Here is a 15,570-nt window from a genome sequence, read left to right on the forward strand (position 1 = left end):
GTCAGTACAGGTCTAACCACTTAGCCATTATTTTATACTTTGGCTATTCAAAAATAGCAGATATACAAGCTCATAGCACGGCACGTGCTAGCTGTCTATGGGTAAAATAAATCTGTAGGGTAACATATTGCACTGCGTGAGCACACAGACAGAGAGCCAGGTAGAAACCTTGTATGTCTGAAACTAACTTTTCAGAACATGGAAAAAAATAACCTGTGTTCCAATTGACCCAATGCAGTTATTGTTTAGTCACAAGCTTGTGTTAATACTTTTCATTGGTTCAATATTTATAAAATCCACAGACACACTTCACCACTTTCACTCCAAAATAGCAAAAATAGCAGATCTACAAGCTCAGTGTGTGGCACTGTAGAAAAAGTAGGGCAATCATTTCCAAAATTATCGAGATACGTGAACTACAGACAGACAGAATATTACCATAGAGTCGCTCCCTGGTTCCCATCCTCTCTGAGGGGACTCGGACCCTCATGGACCCCCGGATGTTTCCCGTCTCCTCCCCGCGGTGGGACAGGTATGTGTGGAACTGTTGAGCTGTGCTGCCTATCATGGACTTCAGAGCCAACACACACTCTCCTAGAGAAGTCACACACACACACACACACACACACACACACACACACACACACACCACAACTTGAAAATACAATTCTCTGTTCAAACAGAAAGACACACACACACACACACACACACACACACACACACACACACACACACACACACACACACACACCACAACTTGAAAATACAATTCTCTGTTTAAACAGAAAGACACACACACAGCCACACACGTGTGTGCACATCACACGTACCCACACACTGCAAACAAATGATATTTCAAAATGTGCATAGTGGGAAGGATAAGGTTTCACCCCATCTTGTATTAGCGCCACAACTAACGATTATTTGATAGCTTATTTGATTAATCGATGCAATTATAATTGAAAGAATGACACTTAAATAAGTTATTAACCCATTTAGACCTGGAACACCTATACCTTTGGACCTCACAAGTATAGTAATAGTACAAGTCACTGTTGAATTGATTTTGTCGACTAAAACTATGACGAAAAATGTTCGTCGACTGCCTTTTTTCACAGACGAAAACTAAATAAAAACTAAGCTATGATGACTGAAACCGCCAAAATACATTGTAGTCGACTAAATCAACAGTAGATTTAGTCGACTTTTTTTCTGTTCTGGCCCCACAGTGGTGGAATGAACTTCCCACTGATGTCAGGACAGCAGAGTCACTGCCCATATTTCGCCGCAGGCTGAAAACCCACCTCTTCAGGAAACACTACCCTTCCTCTTTGCCTGGCCTACTTGTTGTTAACTAGTTGTACGAACGCTTGTTTTATTGTTGTACTGTTTATTGGATCTTGTTTAGTCGATACAATTATTTGTTTTAAGCTCTTGCTCATATGATTTAGCTATTTTGTCTCATTTGTTTAAGGAAATTGGTAGCTGATATATTGCACTTTTACCTTAGCGCTAGGTATACTCTTGGTTGCTTGTTTTTGCAGAAAATGCACTTAAAACCTCCGGTGATTAGTAGTTTCGTTCCCTACCTATGTTGAATGCACTTATTGTAAGTCGCTTTGGATAAAAGCGTCTGCTAAATGACTGTAATGTAATGTAATGTAACTAAAAGTACACACACACACACACACACACACACACACACACACACACACACACACACACACACACACACACTCTCACACACCCACCATAGGACTCGTATCCGTCCAGAGACTTGACGGTCAGCAGTAGGTGCTGGTCCTGCAGATACTCGATCTCAGAGAGGAGGGGCTTCAGGGTGGTCAGCTGCTTACTGGACCAGCCCACACGCAGGAAGTTGATGTTGTCGCTGCTCTGGCAGTCGTTCTCATAGCTCTTCTTGAACTCTGACCGGCGTAAGGGACAGAAAAGGAAGGGATTGTTTTATTGCAATTGAAACCTTGTACAGTACGTTCCAAAACTGTTACTTGCGTTACAGAAGATCTAATATTATTATTATTCAGTCACAAGGTCTTGTTAATACGTTTCATTGGTTCAATATTTATAAAACCCACACACAAACTTAACCACTTTCACTTTATTTTTCAAAAATTGCAAAAATAGCCAATCGACAAGCCCACAATGCGTTGCGATGGGGCACGTTGTGGGGCTTGTAGATTCGGCTGTTTTTGCCCGACAGCAACGATATGGTAGTTAATGTACTACAAGTATATCCCTCCTGCTGCTTTTACTCGCTTTGGACCTGTGTTTGAGTGAGTGAGTGAGTGAGTGAGTGAGTGAGTGAGTGAGTGAGTGAGTGAGTGAGTGAGTGAGTGAGTGAGTGAGTGAGTGAGTGAGTGAGTGAGTGAGTGAGTGAGTGAGTGAGTGAGTGAGTGAGTGAGTGAGTGAGTGAGTGAGTGAGTGAGTGAGTGAGTGAGTGAGTGAGTGAGTGAGTGAGTGAGTGAGTGAGTGAGTGAGTGAGTGAGTGAGTGAGTGAGTGAGTGAGTGAGTGAGTGAGTGAGTGAGTGAGTGAGTGAGTGAGTGAGTGAGTGTGTGTGAGTGTGTGTGTGTGTGTGTGTGTGTGTGTGTGTGTGTGTGTGTGTGTGTGTGTGTGTGTGTGTGTGTGTGTGTGTGTGTGTGTGTGTGTGTGTGTGTGTGTGTGTGTGTGCGCATCTCACCCTCCAGACAAGTGGAGTAGAACTCGATGAAGAACTTGGTTCTGCTCGCCGTCTTCACAATGGCCTCAATGCTCTCAAACTCAATGTAGGCCTGTTCTGAAGACTTAGGCAGACCTATGGAGAGACAGAGACGGGTGGATGAAAGGACATACAGACAGACACATGGATGGGCGGACGGATCGGAAGATAAAGAGAGGATGGAAAGAATTATGAAAGATATAATTAGTTGATCATTTGTACATTTGAGAACTGGCTGCGGTGTGTCTGTCTGTCTGTCTTTATGTGTGTGTGTGTGTGTGTGTGTGTGTGTGTGTGTGTGTGTGTGTGTGTGTGTGTGTGTGTGTGAGAGAGAGAGAGAGAGAGAGATTGAGAGAGGGGGGGAGCGAGAGAGAGCCAGAGAGTGCGAGCGAGCGCGAGAGAGAGCAAGCGAGCGAGAGAACAAGGAAATGTGTGAAAAACAGGACAGATCAAACCAGTGGATGGATTCGAACGTCCACTCTACCTTTTTTGGAGACAAACTGAGAGGTCACGCCCACCTCGTAGGTAGCGAACACGGGGGAATGATCGCTGGTCACGATGTCATCAGTACAACCTGACGGGAACAAACAAACCGCTGTGTCATCTTATCTGTAGTCTCGCGTAACCAGACAATCAGAGATCTCTGCCCACCCACCAAAAGGGTAAAATGGCTAAATTCAGTGCGTGGTTTGGAAATGTAAAAACAGACTGCATTTCAGAACCCATGCAAAGACTTTAGGCCGGTCCATCATAATTGGGATGGTACCAGGATTGGTTTTCAAAGCAGTGGGGCGTAGGTTTGTTAGCGCCCGTTCTCGTCGATGTTCTAGCCCCATACATGGGCAACTGGCGGCCCGGGGGCCACATGCGGCCCCCACCTTCACTTTATGCGGCCCGCAGGTTAATATCGGAATATTGATATATTTTTCATTTCAGCTGTTACAATTCCAAACATGACCCCCTTTAATTACTTCAGTCTATATTAGCAGCTTAATGACTATTAAAATTCAATATTCTTTTTTATGTCCAATGTATTTGTATTTAAGTTCTTAAAGTTAACATAAGTATAACTAAATGCATTTGAAATTAAATAAAAAAATTGCTTTTTAGGATTCCATTTCAAAAATAGCAAAAAAATATCAGGATTCCAATTCAAAAATAGCAGATCTACAGACGCGTTTTGAGCTTGTAGATCGGCTATTTTTGCTACTTTTGTGTGACATAGAATGGCCTGACAGTATATGCAATGTGGCCCTCTGGAGTGAGTGTGGAAACATAGTGGCCCTCTCCATCATCAAAGTTGCCCACCCCTGTTCTAGCCCCTACATTGAATTTAGATGTCCCCATACGTATCGGTATAGGACCTTCAGGTCCCTAAGTGACCGAACGTTGGTTCATTAATAAAGCAGAGAAAAGTGTGTGGAGGAGTATATACATTTTTGCAATGAATATATCATCTGTACAACCTGTCAGAACACAAACAAACCCACACACCAAACCCTGTCCTGCTGATCCTACACTGCAAAAACCTCTGTGTTCATTTAACTCTGTCCCGTGAGGGTCTGTTTTAACACACAAAAGTTAAAATAATTTAGGATTCTGTGGTGCGCGTCCCGTCCTTCAACGGTTCCTGTGCCGAGCGGGTCTCACCGTAGGAGTTGCACACGATGTGGGTCTCAGGGTAGGACTTCCACAATATCCTGTCACACCAGGAAGGAACGTTGGTCCTCATCTGGGACACAAAGAGAGAGAGAGAGAGAGAGATAAAGCCTTGTTATCAGGACTTCAAAATCTATTAAATTAACCAGAGCAAAATACGTTTTACTTTTATGTACCTGTCTTGTACACAAGGCTTAAAATACATTTTAAAAATTGCTTGAACCTTGACATTCTGGTAAGAACAGACATGTTCCTTGAATAGAACAACAGACTGAGATTATCATTTGGATTTAAAAGTTGTGATATTTAGACTCCAAGGCGTCTTTCTGTTCCTCACAACAGAGAGGAGGACATAATGACCCTGATGTCACGCTAATCTGGAACAAAAGGTCAATCCTAATCTCTGTACACTGTTGTAGTTTCGTATTTGTCCTTGTATATTTTGCACATACGTATATACGGTCTGTCTGTCCTTTATATATCTCGAGAAACTTTGATCCAATCGACTTTAGGTGAACTATGGACTTAACCCATTGAGACCTGAAGCCAATTCTACATGTCTCCTAAATCTCAACAGTTTTCTGAAAAACAAATGTTTCTATATCAGAGGTGCTCAATCTTTTTCATGTCAAGGACCCCCAAAATTATATGTATTTTGCCGCGGACCCCCATCAAAATATTTTGTTCCAGGGACCCCCCCAGAAGCAAAGATTTGAGTTAAAAATGTTCGCTTTAAAAAATATATATATATTCAAAGATTTGCACACATTTTCACGATTTTTCAAAAATAGCAGATCTACAAGCTCGTAGCGCGGCACTCGGTGCCGCGCTATGAGCTTGTAGATCTGCTATTTTTGAATAGCCCAAAGTGGAAAATAATGCTTTCTAGCTCAAATCAAAAAATGACACAGTTCCTGGTCTTAATGGGTTAAATTAACCAGAGCAAAATACGTTTTACTTTTATGTAACCTGTCTTGTACACAAGGCTTAAAATAAATTTAAAAAATTGCTTGAACCTTGACATTCTGGTAAGAACAGACATGTTCCTTGAATGGAACAACAGACTGAGATTATTATTTGGATTTAAAAGTTGTGATATTTAGACTCCAAGGCGTCTTTCTGTTCCTCACAACAGAGAGGAGGACACAACAACCCTGATGTCACGCTAATCTGGAACAAAAGGTCAATCCTAATCTCTGTACACTGTTGTAGTTTCGTATTTGTCATTGTATTTGCACATACGTAAAATGTGTATGTATGTACGGTCTGTCTGTCCTTTGTATATCTCGAGAAACTTTGATCCAATCGACTTTAATTGAACTGAGGACTTAACCCATTGAGACCTGAAGCCGATTCTACATGTCTCCTAAATCTCAACAGTTTTCTGAAAAAACGTATGTTTCTATATCAGTGGTGCTCAAACTTTTTCACGTCAAGGACCCCCAAAATTATATGTATTTGGCCGCGGACCCCCATCAAAATATTTTGTTCCAGGGACCCCCAGAAGCAAAGAATAGAGTTAAAAATGTTCGCTTTAAAAGTATTTATATTCAAAGATTTGCACACATTTTCATGATTTTTCAAAAATAGCAGATCTACAAGCTCGTAGTACGGCACTCGAGCTTGTATATCTGCTATTTTTGAATAGCCCAAAGTGTAAAATAATGCTTTTTAGCTCAAATCTAAAAATGACAGGTCTTAATGGGTTAAGGGAGAACGAGTGTGCGGATGAGTGATTCTCCACAACCCTGCAAGCAGCCAAGTTATCAGCCCATTCTGAACGGGCAGCAGTGTTGCCAGGTCTTCTTATTATAAGTGACTTTGGGCTTGTTTTCCTGAAAAGTCGCTCGTAAATATTGGAAGTTGCGCATTGCGTTTTCTGGGGCTTGTTTCTAAAGTTTAGTTGCTTATTTGGGCTTGCTTCAGTTTAACCAAGTTAACCCTATATATACACATCGGCTATTTGAAAATAGCAGATCTACAAGCTCACAACGCGCCTGCAGACGAGTTGTGAGCTTGTAGATCTGTGACAAATCCAGAACATTATACAAAGTTTTTACTTCAGGTCACTCGCACAAAATTAGACAATAAAGTTGGACTGACCAGCTACCCTAGTCACTTATTATTTTGGGCTTGTTTTCATAGATCTGGTTGCTCGTTTCTCTCGCAAAATCTGGCAACAGTGACGGGTCCTCATTACGTAGTGTGTAGCTTGGGTGCAGTGTGTGTAAAGAGTGTGTATGGACTGTATTCGTACCCCTGTGGCTTTCTGTTTCTGCCAGACATATGTGTCCCTGGAGCCTCGTTCGTAGCGATAGGTGGGTGGGTACGAGATCTCGTCCTCCGCTGCATGCAGACGCACACCCATGCGCACGCACACACACACACACACACACACACACACACACACACACACACAGAGGAGAATTACAACATTACAATGATTGCGGAAATGAGTTTGTCAGAATAATTATTACACAATTATTTACGCTAGTATTTCCCTCTACACCAAATGTCTTGGCAGAAAATTGCAGATCCACAAGCTCACAATGCGGTGCAATGCATTGTGAGCTTGTAAATCAGATATTTTTGCTGAATGTTCACCCCCAGAATAGGGGCTATTCTAGGCTTCAATGGGGTTAGAACTGGGTGGAATGACATAAACAAATCTTTTAGGGTCCTTTATGTTGGAGCAGTGTTAATGACTGGTTTTCAAAGATTTGCTATGGGCTGCTGTTGCCGCTGTTCTAGCAACTACTGTGGATTGATAAATCCAGACAAATGGTAGGCCAGTGGAGATCTCTGAAAAACTACATACACAAAACATACTCACTACTAAATAAATTGGGACAATCTTTGCTGAAGTAGCAAAGATCATCATTATGGCTTTTGGCTGCTGACAGTTAAACTGTACACACTGGAACCCATCCACCTCCCCCTTTCTCCTCTCTCCTCTCGCTTCTCGTTCTCCCTTTGGTTGTGTGGGTTTGTGTCCCATTGGTACAATCGTAATTAACCCTGTACGGATTCACGCTCTAGTAAGGCCTGCCACTAATTCTACAACCGGGGACCCGCTCCCCGGAGTTTCTTTTAGTCGCAAGGCCATGGACTGTCACTACGGACCCCCCAGCTGCGGCTCAAGACTGTGACTGCGGACCGGGCCTCTCCATGGAGTACGACCGTGGATTTCTACTACACAACACTATACCACTACACTATACTGTATATTATCTTAACATTCTTATATTATACCATTATATACTGCATACACATTATTGCTGTACTATATTATATTGTCATATACTATCCTACACTATTATATGTGCTACTATTGTTATTGTTACTACTTGCACTGTATCTCTTTCTGTCTCTCCTCTGTCTCTCCCTCTCTCTCTCTCTCTCTCTCTTCTTTCCCCCGACACGGTCGAGGCAGAAGGCCGCCCACCCTAGAACATAGGGTCTGCCTGACGTTTCTTCCAGTTAAGAGGGAGTTTTTCGTTGCCACTGTCGCAAAAGTGCTTGCTCAGGGTGGGATTGTCGGGTCTCTTTTCTCTACATGTAAAGTGTCTTGAGACAACTTGTTGTGATTTGACACTTTAATAAAATTGAATTGAATTGAAATCTGCACAAACAGCACCCTCTGCTGGTTAATGTTCTCTAAAGATTGCAGGCGTATGAAAGGGCTAAAATGTAATTTAGATAGCATGTTATGTAGACAGATGACAGGTACTCACCTAGCATGCTATAGTGTGTATAGTTTTAATGTACAGATTATTGATTTTTTTTTGGGGGATATTCTACTGTTAGACTGATGATAGGTTCTTGGTTTACCTATGATCATAGATGACTATTTCTATGCATTTGATGTATTACCTCGTGTTGTCCTTGCTTACTGTAAATCACTCTTGATTAACCCATTAAGACCTGGAACTGTGTCAATTTTAGATTTGAGCTAAAAAGCATTTTTTTACACTTTGGGCTATTCAAAAATAGCAGATACACAAGCTCATAGCGCGGCACCGAGTGCCGCGCTACGAGCTTGTAGATCTGCTATTTTTGAAAAATCGTGAAAATGTGTGCAAATCTTTGAATATATATATTTTTAAGCAAACATTTTTAACTCAAATCTTTGCTTCTGGGGGGTCCCTGGAACAAAATATTTTGATGGGGGTCCGCGGCCAAATACATATCATTTTGGGGCTCCTTGACATGAAAAAGATTGAGCACCACTGATATAGAAACATACGTTTTTCAGAATACTGTTGGGATTTAGGAGACATGTAGAATCGGCTTCAGGTCTCAATGGGTTAAGAGCGTCTGCTAAATGCCTAAATTGTATGCTATGGGTTCTCATCAAGTTCTCAGCACTGTGGTGTGTGGAGTCATGGAGGTTCATGGAGGGTGGTGCAGGTGTACCAACCAAAGCGCAAGAAGATCTTGTTCTTCTCTCTCTCCAAGTTCAACTGATCCACCTTCAGCAACGGTTCAAACTCCTTCCTGTTGATGTAGTTCAGAATCTCCTACACGCACACGCGCACACACACACACACACACACACACACACACACACACACACACACACACACACACACACACAGAAGATGTTCCCGTTAAATTCCCCCCAAAAAATCTTTCCAATTTCATTGTTATGCCAATTCCTGATTCCTTGTGTATTCTCGCCCCTTTGTCATTCTTCTTGACTCCTGCAGTTGGTCCTAGGGAGAGCAAAGACAACCACGTGTCTCCTCCAACACAAGAGACATAAAAGCCTGCTTCTTTTCACCCGACAGTGAGGAGTTCCACCGCAAAAGGATGTAAATTAACATGTAGAAGAACATGATATTTCTCTTGGTTCCATATCCAACTGAACAGGCCAGTGTACTTTAGATGTGTCATTTATATCTGTGTGTATTCATTATCTATCTGTGTGTGTGTGTGTGTGTGTGTGTGTGTGTGTGTGTGTGTGTGTGTGTGTGTGTGTGTGTGTGTGTGTGTGTGTGTGTGTGTGTGTGTGTGTGTGTGTGTGTGTTACCTGTATGTCCATATCCAGCCTATAGTTGAGGTCTCCCAGCCAGAACAGGTTTGTGAAGCGCAGTGAGATATCAAAGGAGCTGAGCTGCTTGTCGCCTAGCGACAGCAGACGCAGGATGTCCAGATAGTTCTGGTTCCTCCTGCCAGGGGTCAAGGTCAAGGGTCACATGGTTAATACACCGTAAAATCTTCAGTGTTCATTCAACTCTGAGGTTGTGCAATTGCAACCAAATGGACCCGAAAGGAGGATTTGATTGCGTAGAGGTCAAACGTGTGTGTGTGTGTGTGTGTGTGTGTGTGTGTGTGTGTGTGTGTGTGTGTGTGTGTGTGTGTGTGTGTGTGTGCGTGTGCATGTGCGTGTGTGTATACCTGGCGATCTTCTCATTGCCTGACGTCAGGTGACAGTTGACGAAGCCAAAAGACGTTCCATTGAACATGAAGGACACACCCACCGCCCCTTTGTTACCTAGGAAACCACAGATAACACAATATTCACACAAAACATCAATTTGTTGTAAACAGAACGTTTCACGTTTCACGTTTCATTGTGGCCAAAATAATTGCGATTAACATTATTACGTTGATAACCGAAAATGCTTAAAATGCCACTTTTGTTAACCACTTCAGAACCTCAGCATCCATATTCTGAGGGGAAAACTTGCCAAAAATAGCAGATCTACAAAATCAAAACACATCGCGTTGTGAGCTTGTACATCAGCTATCTTTGGCGAAGAGATTTGTTCTGATGGAAATAAGCAGTACAGAGCCAACTCGGGTGCAGTGTACGTTGAAGGACAATTTTGCGATGAATTTAAATCTCTGTGATGTGATTATTGTGAGTGTTCATTATCGTGATAAATAACTAGCGATTATTGTCCCATCCTTATTACTCAGTATGCCGTGTTCTATTATTCCCAGTGTGTTCTATTGTTACCCAGAGTGTTCTATTGCAGGATTTCTCAAAGTGGGTGCCTGGCACCTAGGGTGCCGTGATGCAAGTCCAGGGGTGCCACAGGATACTTTGATAATATTTGGAATTTACCATTATCATTTCAGTTTAACTTATTATGTGCACTGTACTTGGTGCATTCTTTTTTAGTCTACACCAAATCTCTTCGCCAAAAATAGCCGATCTACAAGCTCACAACGTGTCGCGCTGTGACACGTTGTGAGCTTGTAGATCTGCTTTTTTTTGGCGAATGTTCCACCCAGAATGTGGATACTGGGGTTCAAGTGGTTAACCGTCAAGTATAAAGTTATTTTCAATGTGTCATAATTGAGATATTCTCTCAAGTTTTCCTTGTGACATAGATGTAAGGTGCTACAAAGTAACAATGTAATTCAGGGGTGCCATGGATGAAAACACTACTTACAGGGGTGCCCTGAGCCAAAAATGTTTGAGAACCCCTGTTCTATTATTACCCAGTGTGTTCTATTATTACCCAGTGTGTTCTATTGTTACCCAGTGTGTTCTATTGTTACCCAGTGTGTTCTATTGTTACCCAGTGTGTTCTATTGTTACCCAGTGTGTTCTATTGTTACCCAGTGTGTTCTATTATTACCCAGTGTGTTCTATTATTACCCAGTGTGTTCTATTGTTACCCAGTGTGTTCTATTGTTACCCAGTGTGTTCTATTGTTACCCAGTGTGTTCTATTGTTACCCAGTGTGTTCTATTGTTACCCAGTGTGTTCTATTGTTACCCAGTGTGTTCTATTATTACCCAGTGTGTTCTATTGTTACCCAGTGTGTTCTATTGTTACCCAGCGTGTTCTATTGTTACCCAGTGTGTTCTATTATTACCCAGTGTGTTCTATTGTTACCCAGTGTGTTCTATTGTTACCCAGCGTGTTCTATTGTTACCCAGCGTGTTCTATTGTTACCCAGCGTGTTCTATTGTTACCCAGCGTGTTCTATTGTTACCCAGCGTGTTCTATTATTGCCCAGTGTGTTCTATTGTTACCCAGCGTGTTCTATTGTTACCCAGCGTGTTCTATTGTTACCCAGTGTGTTCTATTGTTACCCAGTGTGTTCTATTATTACCCAGTGTATTGTTACCCAGTGTGTTCTATTGTTACCCAGTGTGTTCTATTGTTACCCAGTGTGTTATATTGTTACCCAGTGTGTTCTATTGTTACCCAGTGTGTTCTATTGTTACCCAGTGTGTTCTATTGTTACCCAGTGTGTTCTATTATTACCCAGTGTGTTCTATTGTTACCCAGTGTGTTCTATTGTTACCCAGTGTGTTCTATTGTTACCCAGTGTGTTCTATTGTTACCCAGTGTGTTCTATTGTTACCCAGTGTGTTCTATTATTACCCAGTGTGTTCTATTGTTACCCAGTGTGTTCTATTGTTACCCAGTGTGTTCTATTGTTACCCAGTGTGTTCTATTGTTACCCAGTGTGTTCTATTGTTACCCAGTGTGTTCTATTGTTACCCAGTGTGTTCTATTGTTACCCAGTGTGTTCTATTGTTACCCAGTGTGTTCTATTGTTACCCAGTGTGTTCTATTGTTACCCAGTGTGTTCTATTGTTACCCAGTGTGTTCTATTGTTACCCAGTGTGTTCTATTGTTACCCAGCGTGTTCTATTGTTACCCAGCGTGTTCTATTGTTACCCAGTGTGTTCTATTATTACCCAGTGTGTTCTATTGTTACCCAGTGTGTTCTATTGTTACCCAGAGTGTTCTATTATTACCCAGTGTGTTCTATTATTACCCAGTGTGTTCTATTATTACCCAGTGTGTTCTATTATTACCCAGTGTGTTCTATTGTTACCCAGCGTGTTCTATTGTTACCCAGCGTGTTCTATTGTTACCCAGCGTGTTCTATTGTTACCCAGCGTGTTCTATTGTTACCCAGCGTGTTCTATTATTGCCCAGTGTGTTCTATTGTTACCCAGCGTGTTCTATTGTTACCCAGCGTGTTCTATTGTTACCCAGCGTGTTCTATTGTTACCCAGCGTGTTCTATTGTTACCCAGTGTGTTCTATTGTTACCCAGTGTGTTCTATTTTTAACCTGTGTGTTCTATTGTTACCAGTGTGTTCTATTGTTACCCAGTGTGTTCTATTGTTACCCAGCGTGTTCTATTGTTACCCAGCGTGTTCTATTGTTCCCAGTGTGTTCTATTGTTACCAGCGTGTTCTATTGTTACCCAGCGTGTTCTATTGTTCCCAGTGTGTTCTATTGTTACCCAGTGTGTTCTATTGTTACCCAGTGTGTTCTATTGTTACCCAGTGTGTTCTATTGTTACCAGTGTGTTCTATTGTTACCCAGTGTGTTCTATTGTTACCCAGTGTGTTCTATTGTTACCCAGTGTGTTCTATTGTTACCCAGTGTGTTGGCGATGCCAGTCTTGACACTGGACACCCCCACGTGGCTGATGCGGTTCTCATGCTCTGGTTTGACCAGCACAGCGATCTTGATGTTCCACAGAGTCTGCACGGCTATCTGGAAGCAAGAACAAGACCAGAGAGAGTCAGTCACATCACACATCACGTCTCCCCATTAGAGCCCGACCCCATGCCGGGTTTTTGGGTCCAATGGTGATCCCGATTTTGGACTTTTTGATAGATTCAATAGTTCCAAATGAAGTACTGTAAATATATCAAACTTCAATTAACGAAAAGAACATGTAACTTTAATTATATATATGGAACAAGCAACAAAATATAAAATACACACACAAACTGAACTTTAACCATTTAACCCATTAAGACCTGGAACTGTGTCATTTTTAGATTTGAGCTAAAAAGCATTATTTTACACTTTAGGCTATTCAAAAATAGCTGATCTACAAGCTCATAGCGCGGCACCGAGTGCCGCGCTATGAGCTTGTAGATCTGCTATTTTTGAAAAATCGTGAAAATATGTGCAAATCTTTGAATATATATATTTTTAAAGCGAACATTTTTAACTCAAATCGTTGCTTCGGGGGGGTCCCTGGAACAAAATATTTTGATGGGGGTCCGCGGCCAAATTACATATAATTTTGGGGGTCCCTGACATGAAAAAGATTGAGAACCACTGATATAGAAACACTACGTTTTTGAGGTATACTGTTGAGATTTAGGAGACATGTAGAATCGGCTTCAGGTCTCAATGGGTTAAGGCCTCAAAAATGTTGGAAAACTTCAGGTTTGGAAACTTTCGAAAATGTTTGCCTACATTGACATGCCCCAAAATAGGGACACCAGGTATGCAAGCCAGCTCTTACAAGTGTCCAGATCTACAAGCGGTGTGAGCTTGTATATCAGCTATTTTCGCACAACGCTGTCATACGATGTAGTATAAGCTATTCATTTAGGGGGAAAAAAAAACATACACAAGATGAAATGTGGAGATATGAGGTTTCTGCCTCTGGCGCTGAGCCACCAGGCGTCGCACTCCATCATTAACATTTTATTTGATGATTGTTCAGTCATTCGTTTTGCTCCTAAAACCAAACAACCTGTAAGGTGGACACACCGGTTTGTAGTCCAGCTCTGTCTGTTCTTTCAGGGCGATGCGGAGGCTCTCCACCCACTCCCTGTCACACACCGAGTTCTCCTGGGTGCCGAACACGTACAGGTCGTGCGGGATGGTGACGGTCATCTCGTCCAGGGTTTTGCCCAGGCCGCGGCACAGAACCCACGATGCCACCGACTTAGGGGCAGGAACAGAACCTACAGAGAAAAATGACCAGAAATAAAAACATGGCATTCTTAACCCATTAACTCATTCACTGCCTGAATTATTTCTGGCCGTGTTTGCCCACTGCCAAGATTTTTCATTGAAAAAAAAAAGTACTCAGGAGCTGAGATACAGAATCTTTAAGTTTTAAGTTAACAAGGAAGTGGATGGGAGTCTAGATCTTCGAAAAATCATATCTCCTTGGTCTTTGGGTAAAATTTAAAAAAGAAAATGTAAAAAAACATCCCCCCCCCCCCCAAAAGTCGTTTTAGTCGTTCTAGGCAGGGAATGAGTTAAGACCAGGAACGCATCTGTGTCACTTTAGATGTCTTTGGCTCGTGCTACGAGCTTTTAGATCTGCTATTTTTGAAAAATCTTGAACATTTTTTTATTTATTTTTTCAAAAAACTCTTAGGATTTAGATTTTTTTTAAGAATCGCCTCAGGTCTTAATGGGTTAAACCCTATGTACTTAGTTGACTGGGTTCCCTAGCGCTGTGTGTGTGTGTGAGTGTGAGTGTGAGTGTATGTGTGTGTGTGTGTGTGTGTGTGTGTGTGTGTGTGTGTGTGTGTGTGTGTGTGTGTGTTCCACCCCTCCCTCCCTATCTTCATCTACTTCTCCTCCCTCTCCCCCACCCTCTCTATCCCACTTCTCTCCCCTCTCCTCTAAAGAGGTCCTTCTCCTTGTTACCTCTAGTCGCCCCACCTCATGCTCCCTGGACCCGGTCCCATCCCCTCTGCTGCAGTCCTCTGCACCTGAACTCCTTCCCTTCTTAACCCACCTTATTAACACCTCTCTGACGTCTGGCTACTTTCCCTCTGTTTTCAAGACTGCCAGAGTCACCCCCCTCCTGAAGAAACCCACACTTGACCCCTCTGAGATCAAGAACTACAGACCGGTTTCCCTTCTATCCTTCCTATCTAAAACTCTCGAACGTGCTGTCTTTAAACAACTGTCTTCCTACCTCCACCAGAACAACCTCCTGGACTCCAACCAGTCGGGGTTCAAAGTGGGTCACTCGACAGAGACTGCCCTCCTGGCAGTGACGGAGTCGCTCCATGCCGCTAGAGCGAACTCTCTCTCCTCCGTCCTGATACTCCTGGACCTGTCTGCAGCGTTCGACACAGTGAACCACCAGGTCCTCCTCTCCACCCTCGAGGGGATGGGTGTCTCAGGCTCTGCACTCTCCCTGTTTGCATCCTACCTGACGGGTCGCTCCTACCAGGTGATGCTGAGAGGGTCTGTGTCAGAACCACACAGGCTCACTACTGGGGTTCCCCAAGGCTTGGTTCTGGGTCCTCTTCTTTTCTCTCTCTACACTACATCTCTTGGTGCTGTCATCCACTCCCATGGCTTTTCCTACCACTGCTATGCCGATGACACCCAGCTGATCCTCTCATTCCCCCCCTCTGACACACAAGTGGAGGCACGCATTGCTGCTTGTCTGGCTGACATCTCGGAGTGGATGTCGACAAACCACCTGAAGCTCAAC

General features: G+C 42.7%; 1 protein-coding gene across 1 annotated transcript in view; it reads right to left on the bottom strand.

Moving 5' to 3' along the window:
* Nucleotides 1-15,570, bottom strand: part of inppl1a (inositol polyphosphate phosphatase-like 1a) — a 73,379-nt gene that overhangs the window by 6,969 nt on the left and 50,840 nt on the right. Inside the window, exons 12-22 of the mRNA XM_084065489.1 lie at nt 13,875-14,071; nt 12,740-12,857; nt 9,777-9,873; nt 9,409-9,547; nt 8,797-8,896; nt 6,634-6,722; nt 4,368-4,449; nt 3,202-3,291; nt 2,700-2,813; nt 1,752-1,928; nt 439-594 (exon numbers count right to left, since the gene is read on the bottom strand). Of these exons, the coding sequence (XP_083921615.1) occupies nt 439-594; nt 1,752-1,928; nt 2,700-2,813; nt 3,202-3,291; nt 4,368-4,449; nt 6,634-6,722; nt 8,797-8,896; nt 9,409-9,547; nt 9,777-9,873; nt 12,740-12,857; nt 13,875-14,071 (1,359 nt within the window). The remainder of the gene's footprint in view (nt 1-438; nt 595-1,751; nt 1,929-2,699; nt 2,814-3,201; nt 3,292-4,367; nt 4,450-6,633; nt 6,723-8,796; nt 8,897-9,408; nt 9,548-9,776; nt 9,874-12,739; nt 12,858-13,874; nt 14,072-15,570) is intronic.

Source organism: Gymnoscopelus microlampas (genome assembly GCF_963454915.1).
Source record: "Gymnoscopelus microlampas genome assembly, chromosome: 8".
In the NCBI taxonomy this organism is placed as follows: Eukaryota; Metazoa; Chordata; class Actinopteri; order Myctophiformes; family Myctophidae; genus Gymnoscopelus; species Gymnoscopelus microlampas.